Source organism: Paroedura picta, chromosome 12, assembly GCF_049243985.1.
Source record: "Paroedura picta isolate Pp20150507F chromosome 12, Ppicta_v3.0, whole genome shotgun sequence".
Classification (NCBI taxonomy): domain Eukaryota; kingdom Metazoa; phylum Chordata; class Lepidosauria; order Squamata; family Gekkonidae; genus Paroedura; species Paroedura picta.
In genome coordinates, this window is record NC_135380.1 from 25,065,669 (window position 1) to 25,088,259 (window position 22,591).

The following is a 22,591-nucleotide window of genomic DNA, read 5'->3' on the forward strand; positions in this document are numbered from 1 at the left end:
TGGCATTCTTGAATCAGATACTTTTTATTATTTAATAAAGCATATAAGAGTTTCAGTTCTAACATTTCTTCATAAAGACTATTGCAACCAATGTGAAACAGAACTCCAGACAGACTCCAAAGAACTTAGCAAGTCAGAGAGGTATTTCCAATGGTTAAGACCTGACTGTTTCAAGAGAAGGTTGGAGTGTTCTTATAAATACATGACCCATAACTGCACAGACAGACAATTCCACACCAGCAGGGAGAGGGGGGAAACACCCCCTCCCCGACTTATTTGTCCTTTTCCAGCTGGCACTTCACTAAGGACAATTTTGAACTGCCTTTTGGAATGAGTCAGAACAATGCTTATTATCTGAATTACACAAAATCTGAACCAGCATTTCCTTCTTCCTCCTGATCCTAACTCTGGTTCAGGAATTTAGACAAGATTACCACAATCTGCCTTCCCTACAAGAAATAATCCCTTAAAAATTGTCTTTCACAGATTGCCTCGCTAACGTCATAGCTGACAAGTCTTATTATTAACGGTCAGAAAACTTCTGGCACACAAACAAGCAAAAATAAACACAAAACAAGAAGCGACCAACTAAATGAACTCTGGCTTATTTAGGAGCCACAACAGCTAGGTAAAGATTCGAGAATAGATACAAAGCATAGGTACAAAACAGGGTACAAGATTATGTTGCATCAAAATACTTGGGAACATAAATATTCCAGCTCTCAAAAAGACTAGACTGATTTAAAACCACACACACACAGAGGAAAACACAACTTTCCAGCACAAGTAATCTTTGGTGGGTGCTGAATCCATTTGTATCTATTTGGAGCAACTGAACATTCATTGATTTACGCAGAGTTTGTGATGTTACACAGAATAATGTGGTGGACACAGAATATATTGTGATTTTGGAACATGAATGAACTGTCATTTGGAAAGCCTTGACTAGCCAATAGTAGCCAATGCTTACACTGATGCTGAACAGGGGTATAAAACCCAAATCCAGGTTGCAATCTAAAAACTACATGCTGTGCTGAGCCTGAAAACATCCTGGTATTGAGGCAAATAATCCAAATTGAATCCCTGCTACAAAGTAAAAATGGAAATTGTTGATTTTCTGCCTTTGAATTGCACCCGAACATCACATTCTCTCTTCAAATAGTAGAGCTCATCTTGGTTACAGGAGAGTATCCCAACAAGTAGGGACCCCAAGTGCTGAGCCCAACAGAGGTTATATTATGCGAAACACAATGGCCAGTTTTAGGGAGACTGTGAACAAATAAAAGGGGCTAGTTACCCTTAAACATCTGCATAATGTCTGCTTCATGAGTAAGATGATGTTAAGTCCCACAGCTTACAATACTTGGCTGAGAAAGTTCCTTGCAGTATAGTTCAGCCTAGGTTTGGGAATACTGCAGTGAGCTAAAAAGATATCAGATTGGCAGTAATCCCAGAAGCTCTTAACTGGGTTTTTCAGAAAACAGCTTTTTATGAAAAGGGAAATGGCAATCACAGTCCAAGATTCAGGATCATTATACTCTTGCCTGGAGAAAACTGAATCAGCAAGTTGTTACTTCTGAGACTGGACATGAAGGATGAACACAAATAGTGCTCCACACCCCATGGAAAGGCCAAACCTGAAATGAATCATTGGGATACAAGCCAACACAGAATCCCATTGGATTGCCCTGCATGAATCAAGCTGCTGGAGTGTTTAAAAACGGACTGTAGGTATTAAACATCCTCTGACTAAAAGTCTTGCTCTCACGAAGCTTCCGTTCTTGCACAGCTCCTACATAAGCCTTACACAAATCCACTGACAAAGGACAGTGATTGGCAGATTGTTCCCAAGCTCAAGTGCTCCAAGATACAAAAGTGTTTTGAGAGGAGCTGATTATATGAAATTAAACTTCACTCATTTACTTTTGGAGTCACTCAAGTATCTTCAGATTGTCAGAATCAGCTGCCCTTAAAAACAAAAGAAATAATTCAAATCTTTTTCCCCCACTGCAGAGGAAAAATTAAGACCATCATGATGATACTTCAAATTCATGTATCACTATTTGATTCAAGTTCTAGCTTGTGTCCTTGAACAATGGATGTATTAAGTGGCAAGATCATACCTATGAATTAGAACTCAGCCAGGAACACAGGAAATTGTAAAGAGCTTGCTTAAATAATATTAAACAGACATGATAGTGTTCAGATACTATGTCTGGGGCGCTCAAACGCTGGAGTGAATGGGCAGCTGATACTTCTATACAGCTCCACCTACGTATCAGAGCCCCCAGTAAGCTTCAGATTTCGGCTGTGTTTATAGCAACAACTCTACAGAGTACCATCTGCCTGATATAAACAATACATGTGCAACAAGACACTGATACACTCATTTAACAAAAAAATAGAATAGCATTGGATTTTGGGACAATTTAAAAGCAGCCAACCAATACTCAGTGGCAATTCCATTACTGATTGCAACAGTGCTATGATTTATCTTAGCAGTGTCCAAAATAGACCTGGAAACACTACCTGTCACTGGTTTAAAAACATCCTATTGAAATCTAAATATATTCCTGCTCATTATACAACCCTGGGCCATACCAAGTTCAGTGAGGAGCTGTATGCTCTCCCCAGTTAGCATTATAGGTACAGTACGTAGCATATTTTATTCCTAAATTGGTATCCTAGATGCCTTAATACTGCAAAGATAAATTGCCCTGCAGTTTATATAATTTGCTCAAGCAGGTCATTCTAACAATTCTGATTCCTTATAGTCCAGTTCTAACCCTTAAGGTTTATGTTCTTAAATTCCAACACAAATGTTCATATGATCTAGGATGGAGTGAAGAACATTGGAGATAAAAACACTATGGTTTCAGAAAAGTAGTGCTGTTTAATTTGCAATAATTGTGAAAACATAGCATATAAGCAGTCCTTGAGTTTTTTTGTGGAAGAAAAAAAATGCAAAAACCAGCATGATTACTGGTTTTCCAGAGTGGAAGTGCAAAGTTTGCATATGCTTTCAAGAATTCCTCCTCCCCAGGGGGGGTCTCAGAGTTATTTAGCAATTATCAAGCTCTTCTTAGCTTCTACCTTCAAGCCATTATTGGTTGCACAGGTTCAACAACTGGCTTAAAAGAACAAAAACACAACATTGGCCAAAGCAAAGAGGTAGATACGACCCCTGCTTACAGACATGTCATTTCTCTTATCTTGCTGTTGCCCAAATTTATTATGAAATCTTTTTTTTTTTTTTTTTTGTAATGCTGCATTTTATGATCAGTGACTAAGAGCAAAATCAGTGCTTTAATTCATTAAAAGAGAAGCCAAAGCCCAGAAACTGTGGCTCTAGGAGCAGAAGTGCTGGGCTGTGTAAGTTGAGAAAAGATTCTTCCATACACGCCCTGAAGTACTCCAATGCAGCTAATGCACAGAGGACTCAACTCCTGGTGCCTGGTAACAGTAAGCGCTCTGCACGTGTGCAGCTCCCTCCATGCAGTTCTTCTGCATTGTGGAACGTTTTAATAAGTAAAATTACCAGGTAGCTGCTAACTTGGTTGTGCTTCCTCTTTAGGCTCCTGCAAAGCAGTTGGTTGGATGAGGCCATCTACACTGCTAGATAGGATCATCCTCAAAAGTGCAGTTACTTCTCACTTTGACAGTAAAAGCAGGGGACGCTGATCCAGTGATCCAGCATTAACACACTTTAAAACTAGGCACAAACAGAACATCTGGAAAACAGGGCAAAAGCTGAGGACTTTCACAGTCATCTTACAGCCAATTAGGTCTCAGCAACAAAGCAAAGCAACAAGCACATCCCTGTCTGCCTTGCCTTGTGCCCACAGTCCAGAATGCTCATTTGCGGGAATAAAGTGCTAAAGAGCTTGAATATCAGTACCAACAACGGATTTCTGAATCTTTAAAGAATGCCTTGAGGTCTACTGAAGCCAGCCAGAGTCCAAAGACTTTGGCGTGGGCCCTTCATATAAACACATCTGAGCACAGCACCCCCCTCTACACACCAAATTGCTCATGCATGGTATTAGCCAAGCCCTTTAAAAGAACAGACCTACTTATGACTCACAGCAATACAGTCCCAGGACATTGTGGTGCCCAAGGGGAAAAAAAAAAGGAATGCATGGGTGGAAGTTGCCCAATACAGAACAGTGGAAATATGCATTTCCTATAGAGCTTACACAGTAATTTTTCTTGATAGCCCACGTCCAATTCTGCCACTCGCTCCTTAATAGCATCCAAGATCTGTTTTGCCTTACCGTCATGGTGGGATTCTCTCTTACCAGGAGGCAGACAAGCCAGTCAGAAGGGACACGTATAAATTACTTCTTGAAGAATATCAAGGGTTTTTTGTTTTTGTTTTTTAAACAGTGTTAAGGAAACATGGCTGGCAGGATATCTCTAAATTTCATATATAGCCACATCCCTTGTAGAAACACAGTGACACCTTTCTTTAAAGACAAATCAGCTTCCCATAAATGTCTCTGCTTCACAAGAATTTCAGTCATAAACAGCATGTGCTATCTTTTTCATCAGCTTTTTGGACTGTCCGAAACAGCTGGGGGAAGGGACTCTTCCCTATCATTCGTGCATTGATATTCTGTAGAACCAGATCTTCAGCTATCAAAAAGTGATCAGCGAATCACAGACATCACTAAGAATGATGAGGTCATCATTCCACAATAGTGATATGGAATACCTTTCAAGATAAAAGAATTGTAGCTCTTCTTGCCAGATGTACAAAATGGAAACAAGGGCTACTATGTGAACACTAAGCTTCAAGTACAGTTTTTTAATACACTGGAGTGATTGCACCAGAGTTTATGTTTTGTAAGGACATGTGCATATAAAAACATGCACCATAGGTGACCTTCAGATGACGTTCCAGCTCCTTGGAAAAACCTCTCCGGGATTTGTCAATTCAGGAAAATTCAGTCACTCCGACCACACTTCCCTAAAAGATGCTTTCATCCACCCACAACAGATACATACCGCCAATTGTTCTAAAAGTACAATCACAGCTCATGTAGGTGGCAAGCATCAGAGGAGCATCCATAACCTGACTAGGCCCTGGCAAACTACAGAGATTCTGTAACAGATGTCTGCAGATAAAAATCAGTATGGAATGGGTTCTCTGAAGGAAAATCAGTAGGAAGCTTGGGAAACAACATGACCCTGAACTTGGGTACGATTATCATGATCAGCCCAATTAATGAGAATTTTCTTTATCGCAGGAAGTGTTGAACTTTCCTAAATCCCTCTCCCCTACTGAACTCATTTGAAGCTGACTCCCAATTCACAACTGAAAATGACTTTGCACATTACAGCATGAAGCAAGCAAAAAGCCAAGCCTTCCTTTGGTGTAAAGGGGCTTCCACCGTCTACCTATCCTCCTGCATTTCCATTACTTCTTCCACACAAAAAGTAACAAAATGCCCAACAGCCTCATGCTAAGCATATTCATTTAGTCCTTCTGAGTCCCAAGTACTTTTTGTTCAGGATGCCTAAGACAGAAGCCACACTGATTAGGATGCTGTTTCTCCAAACCCTGAATCAATGTAAAGTCTTTAGAATTAATGACTTCCGTTTTTTAAAAATGTTCACCTGTATCGTAGATTAAGATCTCTGTTTCAAACTGGAAGTTTCTGGTTCTGTGGTGGAATTCATTAACTGGAAGAAGCTGGAAAAGTCTATGTCCTATTTCCCAGATTGTCTCTTGAATAGAAAAAAAAAATGAAACCCTCTTCTACCTCAGTACCAAGGTTTTTTTTCCTGAAACATTGCTGACAATGTTGATATTCTCTGTAATCCTTAGCAGATGTTATTATCAAGAGGTAATTCCTTCCTGCAGTATATTCACCCTGCGATTACCGGTGTGAACAATGATAAAAAATACTGGAAGAAAAGAGGCTTTGTGGGGAAGGACAATATCTAACAAGCATCCTTATCCCCCCAAAAAAAGTCTGGCAGTTAAGTAGCCTGGAACCAACTCCTTCAATATGGTTCAGGTGAACAGCATACCACTTGGAGTTCATTAGTTATTGTTAGGGGCTTGGAGTGTCATTCTGTCTACGGGCTTACAAATTCAAGAGCAACAGATCTGAAGCCATGTGAAGTCTTTCACAGTGGAAACTAAGGTTTCTGCTTCCCCAGTTTGGAAGGAAAGGGCGCTGATGCAAATGGGTCAGCGGTGGGCAGCTCTTTAGTTCTGTAGGAAAGAGAGGCTATGGAAACAGACCCAGCTATGGCTTGCTTGTTGGTCTGGGATACCACTTTATAAGCTGCTATAGGCTGAGCTTCCGTGCACTGACTGCCTTCTGGACCGTAGTGACGGGAGTATTTTGCCAATGACTGTGGGCGGAAGGGCTTTCCGGCCATGGTGCCCAAGACAGCTTCGTGGGGAAGTGTGTGTCCTTGGAGTGCATCGTTAGGAACACCACCCAATTCTTTCGATGCATCTTTGGGAGGAATGGAGTCTTGACCTTCCCCTGCCTGTGGAGAATGTGGTGGAGCAATGGATGACTGAGAATACAAGGCTGCAGGATATGGAGGAAGAGGTGAACTGTGTATTCCTGTATCCAGGTTTTGGAATGAAGGATTAGAAACATACTGACCCCCTCCACTTAAACCCATGAAAGCTGCTACAGCAGGAGATTCCTTAGCAACACTGCACAATGGCAGCTCTTCCTGACTTTTCTTTTTTGTGAACGGGGCCCGAAGGAACACATCACCCTCATCAACTGAGTGACTTTTGGAGACAAAGGGCGCTTTTGCGAAGATGTCCAGGTCATCATTGAAAGTTCTGGAGCTTCGGAAAGGCGCCGTGGCAAAGACGTCGCTTTCATCACAAGTTTCTGCAGGGTCATGTTGGAAGGTATTGGGTAGAATCTGCCCCATTCCGCTCTGGGAAGCTGGTGGGTTCAAGACTTCCTGGGAAAGTTTGGTTCCTTCCTGAGGTGGATTCATCTTTCCACTCTCCTCTTCCTCTTCAGAATCCATTAGCAGAGGCCTGGACCCACTACAATCCAAGATATCTCCCTCATGGTCTGTCCCTTCCCCCTCACTGCTGTGAAAAGAACCATTGCTTGAAGGGCCATCTCTTGCCAGGTAGTCAGCTTCCCCTCCGGGTTGGTTTTCTGTGTCCAGTATCAGCAGCTGCTGTTTGTTCAAAGGGAAGGAGCCAGCAGTGGAACACTCATGACCTTGGTCAGCTTTTACCACAAAGTATACAGTCGGATCCCCTTGCAGACCTACAAAGTACAAAACAAAAACATTATTTGTTGATCTGACGACTGTTCCTGGTAGAACTTAAGCACAGATACGTTATGATGATAGATTCAAAATCATTATCACACGTCAAAAAAAAAATGAAGGAGGAATACATTACAAATGAAATAAAAAGTATGCAAAGATGAAGCCAACTACATAACAGCACACAAACCACAACTCAGAACTTCCTCACAGGTTCAGGACTCCACAAATGTCATGTTAGGAGATGAAAGATGTTATAAATACAAAACATTCAAGCTTCATTCAAACCTCTGAATCTTACTGAAAGGGGGAGGGGGCTGGTGACGGTCTCGAAATCTGCATGACTGTAGATGACCGTCACACAAACTTCCCTTTGATTTACAATGAAAGTCAGCTTCTACTCTCCATGAACGAAGAGGGAGGGAAACTGGGAAGGTGTAGGCTCTTTCTGATAAAAGTTGAGAAACTGGAGCAGTAGCATGTGTTCAACCCACAGTCTGCAGCCCTTGACATGGTTCCCAGTGGCCTGCAACTTGATAGTGTGCTGAACATTCCTTTCCTGCATCATGCAAGGTTTTTTTTTAATCCAAACTGTATAAAGCAAAATTAAGAATGCTATCTAGATATAAGCAAAACACACAGCATTCATATGAATGCTTCCAGCCTGGGTTGGCTTTTCTGCACTCTACACCTAAGAAAGAACAGTTAGCACTCACAGTGGATTTCACTATCTGAAGATGCTCTGTCCTGCAATCTAGTAAAATTCACCTGAGAATCTTCCCTAGTAGGTGAAGGATCAATCACTGGGCTGTTTGTTGTTGTTGGGTTTTTTTTGCCAATTTGCTCAGAGAGCAATAGGTACAACATAAGGAGTGCACAGTGTTTAGAGCCCAGCTTGGACAGTTCAGGAAATGGAATAAAGGCTGCTTGCACAAACCATTTTGGTTCAATCCAGTCAAAGTTTGCATGGATAGTACAACATCAATGCTTGACTAGCAGAAAAAATAAGGCAAAAATGGGAGAGCTTTCTCTTGGTATTCTCATAGGAAGAGCTACAAATCAATGTTTTTGGTGGTATTTTTGGCTGAGGGGTCACACATACAGTTATCAGAACACAAGATAGCTTACCTTCCAAGGAACAGTAGCAGGTTATCATGGCATTGGACTCATGTTAGCAAGAGGACAGGAAAAAGGTACATGAAAACTAAACTGTAGAGAACCCCAAGGCTTCGACATTTGCCACTATCAGCGGGTCAGGAAAAAGGGCCTTGATTTAGGAAAAAATTATATTTTATAAACTGCCACAGATATTATCTAGATCGTTTTCTGATAGTTTTACCTAGCTCTTGCTAGTTTGGGAGACACTTCCAGAAAGGCCTGATGCCATACAGCACTTTATAAATGCTTCCAGAAGAGGACAGACTCTGAATTAGTAATTCCTTAACTTTTCCAGTTTTAAAGCATGAGTGCAGATCTGGTATCTCTTAAAAACACCTCGGTAGACCCTGAGGATTCCAATAAATGAGAAAAAGGGTAGAACATGCAAGACTAAAAGTGCCCAGTGCATGTGTCTGAGGCTCAATACTATGGAAGAAAATAATTGATCTCATAATCAAAGCCAGCACACTAAAGATAAGCAACAAAATGAGTTTATTGAGAAATTGTGAATTTTGATACATTACACAGTAAACACAAAGCCAAGTGTAGATAAAGGATGGTCATTGTAACATGCTATACATTATTTAATAATGCTGCTTTCTCACTTTTATTTTAATTTCCCTTTGCCCCACCAAAAAACCATTTCTGTCTTCCCATCAATCATTCATGTTATCTTGAACCAGAGCCTGAAACAAAAAAAGATGAGCAGAAGTAGTAGGCTAGATCAGTTAAAATGGGGTTACACTTACCTGCAACCCTTGTTAATTGAGTGACCTTCTGTGCAGGCACAGATAGAGAACTGCGTGAACACAGGTCAGCCATGGAGAAGAGCTTCTGAGATTTTTTGAAGATGCTTCTAGACTCGAATGGTCCCTCTCTCCTCTGCCTATAGAGGTCCCTTTTCCCATCAAAAGGGGCACATGACAGAGGCAGGGCGAGCACTCTTTCCCTCAGTTTCCTTCGCCACAGTGAGGCGGCCCCTGTACATTTGGCAGCCCACAGCGGGGAAAGGAGGGAGGGATGTGTGCCTGCACAGAAGGCCACTCAATAAATGGTTACAGACAAATGCAATTCCGTTTTCATTGTGGTGGCTCCTGTGCAGTTCCACATGGGAGAACAGTAAGTTCACCTAGCCTAGGAGAAGAGTGTGGACTGATTAATGGAAAATCACTTGTAGCACAGCTTTTCCCATTGCAATTTCATTTCTGGAGTCCCTGTCCATTAGTGCTTGATGAACATAAAGGAAGTAGACCAAGCCGCTGCCTTGCAGATGACTTCTTGTGTCAGTCTGGCACAGAATGGTGCTGAAGACTCCTGAGCCTTTGTTGAGTAAGCTTTCAAGGACAGTGGGCAAAGAGACCTTAGCCTTGTCATAAGTGGCTTAGATCAGGGGTAGTCAACCTGTGATCCTCCAGATGTTCATGGACTACAATTCCCATGAAACACTGCCAGCAAATGCTGGCAGGGGCTCATGAGAATTGTAGCCCATGAACATCTGGAGGACCACGGGTTGACTACCCTTGGCTTAGATTGCACAGACCCCCTAGTGGTTATGCAGTTCTCCTTTTATTTGACAACTTGAAACATAAGACCAATTTCTATCCTTCATGAATTCTTGTATACTTTTTAAATAAAAAGGATTGTTTTTCTTACATCTAGTGTATATAGTGTTTGTTCCAGGGGTGATGTAGAGGATGGAAAGAATACTGGAGTCATGATACCTTGGCTGAGGTGGAATTGTGACTTCACCTTAGAGAGAAATTCTACACTAGGTCCGAGTACTACCTTGTCTGAGTGGAGTATGAAAGGAGGGTCACAGTGCAGTGCAGTTCAAAGTGCTTATGCATCAATTTTGAAGGAACTAGGGACAAACTTCATTAAGTAACGGGAGGTACAACAGGTGTGACCTTTAAGAATCATTTTGGACTCTGGAACAGAAAAGACTGACTATAAAGGTAACCTTTATAGATGAGGTCACTAGATCCTCTTCTTGCAGTTCCAGTAGGTAATCAAAGATTTTGCTCAAACTACATGATTGTAGATGAATGCCATGCCTGTCACTCCAGTGCACAAACCTTTTCCATTTATAATTATACAAACTTCTAATTGAAGGTTTGCAAGAGGCAATTACAACTTGTTCAACCCCTGTGAAAGCCCCTCTATAGTAGGATTAGCCAAGCATTCATATGCAAGGTTTGTACTTAAGGATAACAAACAGGCCCTATGTGGGGGAGATCCTCCTTTGAGGGCAATGTCATGTATTACTTTGTGGCCAGCTTCCATAGTGTGGAAAACTACTCTTCTGGGTCCAGAAGGGGCTTGAAGGATGCATGATGATTGGTTTGCCTTTATCTTGAGATCGGTCTGCCCGTATCTTACTCTGTGGAGAAAACCAAGACACAGAAAATAGAAGAGGTTGCCATACCATTACCGCTGGAAGACATCCCCCATAGAACGCGTGTTTGCGGCTGTTCTAGATCTGGTTGCCCTTTGTCAAGTGGGTCCATGGGAGGTACCTCAAAAACCTTTTCTTTCAAAGGATCTGGGAACCTTGATACCCTTTTAGATAGAAAGGGCAACTTTGGACATGAAGAAGAGTGGACAGCGAGCCCCAATGGCAAATTGTGGCACCAGGAGACTTTCATTTGAAGATCAACAGTGTTGATGCTTGACTCTAAGGAGAGGCTGATTGTCAGGGTTGAGAGGATTGATTACATTGACTGGACGAGCTATGATCCCATGGTAATGGAGACCATCGATTCCAAGGAGAGTTTCAACAGCGCTGACGCAGTGGTGATCTGGCTGGACTGCAATGTGTTTGGCTGTCATTTTAACCTTTTTTAGAAGTGGTTCTGATGCCAATCTCAGGTCAGAGACCTGAGTTTGCAGCTCCAATAACAAGGGCGTCGGTGCCCAAGTCACCAAAGGGGCCCTCACACCCTTATCTGGTTGGGCCGATTTTTCCTCACTGGAATATGGGAAACCCAGAGCTTTCCCCTAAAGTGTAGCTTTAAGTCTTGCTGCTTTCCCATCACAAACTTTAGGAGTAAGGTGTCTACAAGCTGGGCACGTGGCTGGATTGTGATCTTCTCCCAGACATAGGGGGCATGAGGAATGGTAACCATTTGGGGCCATTTTAGCACCACACTCCCTGTACTTCTTAAATACAATCATCCTACCAATTTTTAGGTGAAAGTCTTTATTGTTCTCCATGGAAAACCTTGTTTTATTCCTCAGGCACCACTAAGTAGCAGCTTAGAGACACGTCCTCTCCTCACAGCAGCAAGAAGAGAACTGAGCAAAGAAGTGCTCCATCGCTGTCACATGACCCTGTGAGCAGGAAAAGGGACCTCTACGGACAGAGGGGAAAGGGAGCACTCCAGAGCCTAGAAGCTTCTTCCGAAAATCTTGGATGCTTTTTCTCTGGCTGGTTTGCAATCACACAGTCCCCCATATGGGACTGCATAGGAGCCACAATGATGGACTGGTTGCAAGATATGTAGATTTCTGGAATTATCCATGTTGTACTTTTAGGTTTTACAGCTGTCCAGCATCCAGATGCCATTTTGCTGAGATGTCAGCACACCAGATATCAGTAAAGAGCCTTTAGCATTGAGCCCTTCTTTTGGTTTTATATTGATCTATACTAAATATCAGCTTCTTATGTCCGCTTTGCTATAATGCAAACCAATTACTTTTATTGACATGGCAACCTGCATTTGGTTTCCAGGCATGAATATAGGTGTGATTTGAAGCTAGAAATTCTTGCTTCTGCTAGAAATGGGGGCTGGTTTGCTTCTGGTGTAAATAGGTGTTTTGCTTCTTTCCCGAGCCGAAGAGTTGTGTTACTTTAAACACCTGTTGTTGCAGTTCTAAGGATGTGTAACCTGCAAAATCCCTAGGGATAACACACCTCTCATCCTCCAAAAGAAGCAGCCCAAAATTAGCCATGTTTTCACCATCCTTATCCATGGCCTTATCCATGAGCATGTATAAAAATATGTTCAAAAGCAGCTCCTGTGCATGATTGTACTAATTCTTTGTGTAGTAGTCAAGAGCACTGGCCTCTAATCTGGAGGGCCGGGTTTGATTCCTCACTCCTCCTCATGCTGTCTTCTGGGTTGCCTTGGGCCAGTCACAGTACTGTTAGAATTGTTCTTGCAGATCAGTTCTGTTGGAGCTCTCTCAGCCTCATCTATCTCACTGGGTGTCTGTTGGGAAACTGAAAGGAAGGTGATCGTAAGCTGCTTTGAGACTCCTTTGGGTAGTGAAAAGTGGGGTATAAAAACCAACTCTTCATATCTCAAGGCAAGCCAATATTATCTCCATAGTTGAGCAAAGGGTCTGAGGATGGGATTGGGGTTGGCTGAGCAAGGAGACTCCACATGGCACTTCCTTAGCTACCATGGGTCACCAGCTCTCCAATTCACAAAGCGGACAGCACCAAGCAGTGTGAGAGGCAGGCACCAACAAGCTACATCTGATTGTTTGAAGGTCCCACAGGGTCATCCGAAGTCTATAGCGAATCACACTTGCAGCAGTGAAACCTTCAACACAAAGGGGCGAAGCCCTGTAAGACAGCTTGACTGCTCAGGCAACTAAACGTTTTGCAGCCCACGTTTTGTGTAGTGGAAGGATTTGGCTGAAAGCAAAGAGACAGCAAGCCAAGGACAGTAAAGAAGGGCTCACCCAAAGCACTGGATTGACAAGAGAAGCCCAAAGGGCAGGTAGAGGCTTGCAGAAAAAGTAGGCTGCCAGGTTAAGAGCAGGAGGGACCACATGGGGAGTCAGGGATGGAGGTCAAGAGATAAACTGATAACAGTGAGAGAGAACAGGCCCAACTATGGGCTGGACAATTCCTGGAGATTTGGGGGAATGCCTTGAGAAGACAGAATTGGGGAGTGGTGGAAGTAGAGTCAGAGAGTGCCCCACCCCCTCCAGCAGCAATTTTCTCCAGGAGAACTGATATCGGTTGTAATTCTGGGGGCTTACTGTGACCCATCTGGTGGTCGGCAACCAGGACTACTAGAGAAGCCAAGGGAGAAAGCCAGACTGAGGTAAATAGCATACACAGGGCCTGGCTAAGATAAGGAGCTGTACACAAAACAGGAAAGAAGGAAGTGAGCAGGCAAGGGATGGAGCCACAGAGGCCAGCATCCAGTAAGCCTAACAGCCTGACAGGAAGTTTGCCAAATTTGGCTTATTCTGTTGCTGCAGTAGTGACACATGGAAACTCTAAGAGGACAATGAAGAAGGGTGCAAGTACTGGCAAAGCTGATAGAAACATTTCCAGGCTTCTCATTCATTCATTCATTCATTCATTCATTCATTCATTCATTCATTCAGAATCCATTTGAATGGGCAGTCAACCAGGCATTTCCCACACAAATCTACAGCCGCTGGAAAGAAAAATAGCGCTGCTGGTGCTGGAGGCTGGCAATCAAAGCAGAGCTGCCTTGCTTTAGCAATGGTGTTAAAGAGCAGAGGTTTCCAGCTTGTGAGAAAAGGAACAATGGCAAGCTGAAGCAGCCAAAGTGACCTATTCAACAGCTGACTGGACTGTTTCCAATGAGCACAGAAATTTAAGTGGCAAAGTGGAATATACATTTTTAGGTTAGTTGCCAGGGCAAATCTTTTTCATAATTATTTGATCAGAGTTAAATGTGTTTGATTATCCTTCTGCTTGCCTGCCTAAGAGTTGTTCAACGTGATATTTTGCCTGGCTTTACTGGATATGCTGTTTCTAAGGTATCCCCTTCCCCTGTTGTGGTCTCTATACAAAGACAGCTTTCCCCTTTGCATCTGGACTACAGACTACTTAGTTTCATAATGTCATCTATTTCCAGTCATTCAACCTTCCACTCTCAAAGCTAACACAGCAGCTCTCCCATTGACTTGGCATCTCTACAGCTAGACCAGGGGTAGTCAAACTGCGGCCCTCCAGATGTCCATGAACTACAATTCCCAGGAGCCCCCTGCCAGCGAACGCTGGCAGGGGGCTCCTGGGAATTGTAGTCCATGGACATCTGGAGGGCCGCAGTTTGACAACCCCTGAGCTAGACAAAGGCTTGAAAAACTATTCCGACATATCCTGTAGTTTTATAGAATGGACAGACCCCTCCCCCAAAGCCTCCCCCCCCCAACTTCTCTAACACCTTATTGTACCAAGATAAGTATGCCCGTCAGGAAACAGCCCTTTATAGAAAAAATAAACAAACAAATTATTGTTATGTACATTTCTTAAGTATGCATTGTAATAAACAGTTAAAGATTTTATTCCTTGAAACATTTACAGAAGTGTTAAGTTATACAGAGCCACATTTTCCTTCTATACAACACTTGCATAGCAGTGTTCAGTTGTCTACAATTGAGCCAAAGGAGAAGGTCTCCAATGGATATGCAGTTTGCTTTACCTTCCTTTAAAACACAAGATAAAAGCAGAAAAAAATATACAAACTTACAACAGTAGGATCTATACAATACCTCAGCGTATGATACCCAGACACAGCTCTAGCGGATGCAGCCATAGAGATTGGAGGCAAAAGGAATAGTTTAACTCAGAGTCGTTACGGCGGTTTTGGAGTTACCAAATCCTCTGGGGATTCCTCCTTCATGAGAATTGATAGCTATGTAAGGATTCGATTCCCGTGCAGCTTGCACAGGAGAACTTCCCAGTGGATTCTGTTTAATCTATTTGCATAGATGAATAACACAAAATATATAACATCTGCAGACATGAATGGAGGATGGGGTAGTCAAACCACTGAAGGTGCACAAGTACACTGCCCAGTTAACTGCAAGAAACGAAATATGAACGTATGTTGAACGTATTTTCAGCAGACTGCAAGATCTGATAATGTCACCTGGAGAGTTCTTCCCCTGTTAGTTTTCCAGAGTGCTGCAGATCCTAAAGAGAGCCCTAATAAAAGACGTGCTGCCTTGTGGGAGCAGAACCACAACAGGGGACTCTGCATTTGGAGACAAGTGGTCCTAAGGCAGAATCCATAGCAAGAGAAACGCAAGGAGTAAAGGGCCTGAGAAGAGGAAAGGGCAGGACAGTTTTGATCCCATTTTCTCCCTGCTTCCTATGCTTGAATGAAACAGAAGCTTTCTGACAGTCTGTCACAGCATTTCTAACCATACATATTTACAGTTCTGTAGCTCTTGCAGTTTCTTGTTTTTGTTTGGTTTTTACCTCCTTGCCTTGGGATGGATTGCTCTTTTAACTGGTCAAGAAAGTTTCCAGTGGACTCAGTGGTGGCCAACAGCAGGCCAAGCCAAGCTCCCATGGTACTGGCAGCAACACAGAAGCCATTAGCTAAGACTTGGCCCATGATGTGGAAAGAGGAAATGGGTGAGTCTATGCTGGGGGGGGGGGGCTGAGAATGTTTTCATGTTCTTCAGGACTCCAGAAAAGCTGAGTTTATAACTAACCCAACACTGGAAATTAAATGCAACCATGGATCCCAGACACTAAAGTGCATCAACAGAACTATCATGGGTGTTAGGGAAAGTGCAGTGGTTGTTGTGTCGTGGTTAACACATCATACTGGTAGTAGTGGAAAGTGTGGTCAAGTCACAGGGGACTTAGTGACCCCATAGGGTTTTCAAGACAAGACAACAATGGTGATTTGCCTGGGCCTGCCTCTGCATGGTGACCTTGGACTTCCTTGGTGGTCTAACCAGAGCTGACCCTGCTTAACTTCCAGGATCTGACAAGACTGGGCTAGCCTGGGCCAAAATACCAAACTAAGGACTTGACTTAAATTCTCTCATCATGGGTTGCTGGGGGCTTTGGGCCAGGCCCCCCCTCCACCTCACTTATCTCAGGTGGCAGTTACAAAGATAAAATGGGGAGGAGAGAACCAAGTATGTCACATTTAGGTTATTACAGGATAGGTAGTCTAATAATGACCATCAATGAATTCAAACACAGGAACTTTTTACATGGTTAGTTGCAAAAATGTAAGCTCTTGTTATGAAGTTTAGGCAAACAAGACACGACATTTTAGAGATCAAGAGTTAGGATGTTCAGCAATGGACTCAAAAACCCAAAATTTAAGAGTTGCACCATATCTTCAGGCTTAGATTCTGTAGCACAACCTGAGAACAAAGGGGATGACCGTGGCAAAATGGGGTCTTAGATGGTGAGGACCGAAAATGGCACCTAACAAGGTCAAAGGATGAGTCTATCTGGTTCTGTAGCCACAGGAGCACAGCCTGCCAGACAAGGAGGTGGATCAGCGCCAAAAGCTCTCCAGAGAAACTGAAAATTACTCCTTATTCTGATTAGAACTCCTTATCCAGAGATTTTACTTCTTCCCTTCATAACCTAAAGAGGACTAAAACTGTGATAGCTTCAGGTCAGATCATGAGACCTTGAAACTCAAAAGGTTTTGTATAAGGGGTCAGACATTCAAGCATTGGTAGAAGTCAATTAAGAATTAATTCCCTTCCAAAGAATCTACCTCAGCAAAAAAAATTGAGAGACACCAGTGTGTTCATGTGCAGACATATCTTCATGCTTCACTGTACCCTACTCAGATTGGTATTGACCAAAAATCTGGGACTCCTGCAAAGGTAGCGGTGTTATCAGTGTAACAAGAAGGGGTGAAAAGAAGGCTTAATTTTAACATGGAAAACCACAAGGTGGCAAACATAGTGGGTTGGGCACTCACATTAGGGCTTAGAATTCCAAACACTAAGAAGCAGAGGATTAACAGTATAATCTTATTCAGTTAATCCAGCCTAAACCCATTGAACTCAACTGTGGAAAATCTGTAGAGAATCGCACTGTTAGATACTCATAACTTGTGCTACGTTTTTCTCTGACTGCATATAGGTTGCTTTTTAGGAAGAGCATGACTCAGTGATTATGAGAATGAGAGACTCAGGCTGGGACTAAACCTTCCTGGAAAGGAGAAGAATTAGGCTTACTAAGGGTTCAAGGTCTGTGGCCAGAGCTGTGTCTAATGTGCATATGTCCCACTGCAACTCCATTGGTTCTGTTCCTAGACCACTTCCTTCTTAGAGCCCCAAAAGAGACGTATCAAAAAATCATCTCTTCCAGACCTCTTATCTTGACCCTTGGAGAAGACAGCAAGTTCTGCATTCTACAAAGTATTTGGACGGCTAAACATCACACTGGTTCTTGTATGTTACTAGTTGTGCCCTGAACATAGTCCTGAAAGTTTAAGATTGATTGTTGCCTGTTTGTAACACAGTGATTTTTTTTAATCATCACTGGGCTGTAGAGTTTACTCTGAACACATGTTATCAGCCAACTTTCATGATAACCGCCTATTTATAATAAAGTTGCTAGTCTATTCTGTTTGCATTCGTGGACAAAAGACTCCAGCTCACTGGCCAATTCCTGCGTGCCATCTAGGGCCCTCAGATTGCTGAAATTCTGTTCTGCTGAAATAGAAAAATATTGGCCTGATTCTGCCAGGTGTGTTCACAGCTCAGTACAGGGTTAGTCTGTGTGGGATTGCTGAGTAACTGCAGGATTGCCCTATATGTTGTTTAAGCAAGAGCACAGGTTTAGGAACTCTCACAGTTAAGGCATTCTTTATCTGGTTAGGCACTCTTATTTTATAGTTGACAAGAATACAGCCCCATGTGAGGTATTCCAGTTATACAAAGGGAAAAATAGACCATACACAATTCAAGTCAGCCTATCCTCATGATAAACAATAAGGTATAATTCAGACAAAATCGCTACTCTCTAAGAACTGGTCTTCATATTTCCCAAGAGGAGTCAGCATCCTTATAGTGAATCCCCCCAATCTTGGGTATACTGCCAGAGAGCACACAGTGTGAATGGATTCTATCATGTTGTATGTTTTCCCAGCTTTGCCCCAAGTCAGTATCAATGGTGGACACCAATAATGGTACTCAACTTGTGGTGGCCCAAACTCACTGAGTTCAATAAGATGACATGCTTAGGCTGGAGCAGGAGTTCCCCCCTGGGGAAGCCAATCCCAGGAACAAACTCAGCATTCTGCCCAGTATCACAGCTTAGCACCTCCAATAATATACAGATAGGCTGAGGGAAAAATAGCTTGCTGAAGGAATTTTAAAAGCCCCCCGTTCCCTATTACAAACACAACAATTTAGTCCTTTCTTCTACGATATCAGGATTCCAAAGATACCCGAGAGACAGAAGACATTTGGGTATCCAAGGCAGAAAATCCAAATTGTGCTCCCCTCCAAGGTGGGCAGTTTTGCTGTCTATAATGGTACCCCAAAATATGTCAATCAATATAGGGTGCCCCATACTCCACTTATGGTAGAACTGGCCTTAGAATACCCATTTGGTTACCACAAAATTTGGAGAAGTGGCATGGAGCAGCACGGACTGCTAAAGCCTTTTGACTATCCCCTTCTGAAGGTACCATCACTTCTTCAAGAGGTACCATCACCAGCAACAAACTAATAATATCCATCATTCCCAGAATTTCAGTCTTGCACTGTTTATTAGAGAATCTGCTACATGTCAATTCAATGATCTTGGATCAACTTCAGAAACTGCTGTACAGAATAGATTTCCACTGTCTTAGCTGTGCCCTTCCAGATGCATAAGTAGTTCAAATCCCACCACCACCACCACATTCACCATTGCTTAGTTAACTGCGCAGATCTTGAGCAACCAAGCACCTTCATAATTCTGCTTTCAGAACTCTTCAACAAGTTCAATTAGACTTAAAATGTTACACATTCTTGTAAAAGTACTTTAATTCACAGAAATCAGGTGGGATTTTTTGTTTCTAATATACAGTAGGTGGTTTCTTCGTTAAAAAATCCATTCTTTTTTCCATATATTTTCAGTATCTGACTATACAATAACTTTCTATCTAAAGCTCCCCCCTCCCCACATTATCCAGCCTCAGTTGCCTGTGCTTTAGTAATCAAAAAACCAAAACAACCCCCCAAAAATATAAATATCTATCAACAATTTTACTAAGATCATTTCCCACAGTTCTGTCATGTAGATCATCCGGAAAGTGCTGTAGAAACACGCAAATGGACACAACACACATAAGCAATACTTTATCATGAAGCGTGTATGAAGATTTTTTAGAAAGATTCATACAGAACTGAAAGGACAGTTAAATTCCTATTTACAGAATTTGTTAAGCTAATTTCTGGTGGGGGAGAGGTTTGGATGAGATATGTAGGGGGAAGAACAGAGAAAAATACTTGGGGACATCAAAATGTCTTTCCTTTTTCAAGGAGAGCCTGATACACCTAGAAGATTAATCATTCATACCTTCACACATGGGAAAAACTGCACTTTTTTTTTTTTTTACTAATACAGCTACATACACATACACAAAGTTGGCATTAAGCTATTATTCCACTACGGAGCAAGGGTGGTCCTTCTCTTCAGAAGAACATCTTGAGTGACAGTTAACTGTGGACTTGAAGATCAGAAGTCAATGAGAACAAGTTTACTATATCCAGTAGTGTGACAAACCAAGCATATCAAGGTGGAAAGAAAAGGTAAAACCCATTCAGGTAACACCTAAGCTGGAAAGCACTTACTCTCAACTGGCTGACAAGGAGTGCATGCTAGCTCTACAAAGACTGAAGGATCTGAATAAAGGTTACAGTCATTTTGTCTACTGGGAAAAGGAAGGTTTGGCTCCATGTTAACACTATATGCAGTTACAAAGGGAGACAGCAAAAACCCAAAGGGATGGAGGAAAAACAACCTTTAACAATTTTGACTATATTGCAGGAATCTGAAGAGGGGGAGATACTTTCAAGGAAATCTGATGTACATAAAAGTTTAGCGTTCCTCTACAGCAGGGGTAGTCAACCCATGGTCCTCCAGATGTCCATGGAGTACAATGCTCAGAGGAATTGTAGTCCATGAACATCTGGAGGACTACGAGTTGACTACCCCTACAGGACAGAACCTGCAAGTGTCTATCTGTTGCCACGATGCCCTCTTCAACTGAGCATTAAATTCAACAGAAAAAGACCTTAGCCATGCTTTTTATATGTTTTACACTTGTAACTTTGTTTGCATGGGATGATTTCCATAGGGTTAATATTTTTTTTAAAGCACAGTCCATTCCTAAGTAGGTTGTGGAACACTAAAAGTCAGGGAGCACACGTTCTCTTTCAAAGTGCATGATCATTTTGTCTGTACTTGGTAGGTCACATGATCCTGATTTTGATAGTGCCCAAAGTTGGGCCAAAAATCTTCCCAACAGATGCCCTTGCATCAGAGAGGGACAAGGCAAAACTATTTTCATTGTCCTTTTTGAATGAAAGAAAGATAGACAGTTTTGTTCCACTAGACTACGGGTGGGGAGGGGAGAGTATTAGTCAAAGGCATTCTAGCAAGGTTACATGTATTTCATTTTCAGGGAGGATTTTTGTGTGGCGCTACAGGATAAGTTGCAGCAATGTAGTTAATGAACAGTAGCACTCCTTTAGAAAAAGGGGCTAGGAGAGTGGGGTGCATAAGGAGCTGCGGTAAGCTGTATCAAGGACGTGCTGTAAAGAAGTATAGAGAAGTCCCAATAGAGGGCTCTTTCCATTTGTAGGGTTATTTTAAATAAAAAGCAAAACCAACGCCACCCAACAACTAAAGATAGCTCCTTTGGGGGCACGAAGGGGAAAGAAAAAGAGTTGGATTTAGGTACATTACAGAAACCGCATCTGTTACTGATTGACTGCTACAGGTCTATGAGTTGATCCACTAGCAGTAGAGACCTGGCTAGGTTGGGAAGACTGGATTCAGAGCTTCCACTGTTGTTTCTAGAATGCCCACCTGAAAGTGTGAGAGATAGCAATTCAGTATTGAGCAAGAGACAAATAAGAAGTTAGTATTTTTTTAAAAGATATTCACAAGCAAGCAAAAAAGAAAGAACAAGCTAAAAACTAGAGAAAGCAACTCAGAATCTAATTAGGCTATTATTACGGTGGTAGATGCAGAAATTCCCCAATTTAATTCATCAGATTTGTTAGTACCCTATTTTACAAGGAATTCCAATTTCTCTGTTCACATTTGTATTCCATAGCAAAAATCATGGATGACATCTAGCTCTCCAGTGCCCCCTCTCTTACAATCAACTTGATTTATCCTCATTTCTCCAGCAGAGGGGATATTAACAGGACCATAATAATGATCACATTACAACATTTTCTTTGGTCTGGGTTCTTTTTAAGTGTGGAAGAGCTCAGAAAACATATTGCCTGCTCTTTCATTGGCAGAAGAGGTTCTTGCCAACTTTTCCCATTCTAAAGATGCTACTATCAACAGATTGAGGAACAGGATAGGATAGAGGCAGATGGAAAGAGAGTTACTCCTGTGTGTGGCCACAGGCATAACAATGCGTATGTACATGGCCAGAGGTGGGCAAATACAATTTCCAGACTAGACACGCAGCCACTCAATAATTGTTTAGAGGGCTATCATATGTTCTCCTTGAGATATTTCTTTGAAATCTTTTGTTTCCTGTTCTCTACAGCGCATTTCTCACTGTACATTCTCTGTACAAGGGATTTGGTTAATGAACTTTTCAAAGCACCTCCACATCCCATATTCTCCCAGCGTTTACAAATTATGTTATGGTGCTTTGGGCCATCTTGAAACTGGAAGTCCTCCCAAAAAAACACAATGCAGAATCAAAAGGGGCAGGAGCCCTGCTCTGAACGTTGACATCTTTTGATATATGACATGAAACTGTGTCCCTCTATGCCTTTCGACACCTGCCACTGCAAAAACATCAAAGAAAGGCTTTTATTCTGCAGGTACTCCAAATTTAATTGTGGTGAGGATTCAAAAAAAATTGTGGAGTTCCATGTGCCCAAGCATGGGGAAGAAGGTTCAACTAGTCTCTCTCAAACAACATACTACAAAGGCAACTAATCTGAAATTGGTGGAGCTTTCAATAAAGGGTAAACAGCCTCAAACTCCCTGTAGCAAGGAGCCTAACTGAGTTTTCACAATCTGTTTATATATCTCTGTGGCAGAACTTGAGCTCCACATCTTGGTTCTTCTGTGGCTTTGGGTCAAAGTGGAAAGGCCCCACAGAAGATGATTAGAGGCAATTTTTAAGTGATCCAGAGAGACAGTGGTGACAACAGCAACACCTCATATTCCATTTAAAGTCTCAGTGACTGAAGATTGAGGGCTCCTAGCCCTCTT

The 22,591-nt window shown here is 42.3% G+C and overlaps 1 protein-coding gene across 14 annotated transcripts in view; it reads right to left on the reverse strand.

Moving 5' to 3' along the window:
- The window catches only part of AAK1 (AP2 associated kinase 1), a 94,107-nt gene continuing 71,516 nt past the window's right edge, over positions 1-22,591 (reverse strand). For 11 of the 14 annotated variants that reach the window (XM_077306175.1, XM_077306176.1, XM_077306177.1 and 8 more), the window contains one exon: positions 1-7,265. In XM_077306175.1, coding sequence (XP_077162290.1) covers positions 6,148-7,265 — 1,118 coding nt within the window. In that variant the 3' untranslated portion in view covers positions 1-6,147. Of the gene's footprint in view, positions 7,266-18,883; positions 21,212-22,591 lie in introns of those variants that run through there. The other 3 variants (XM_077306186.1, XM_077306187.1, XM_077306188.1) reach the window with 1 other exon arrangement.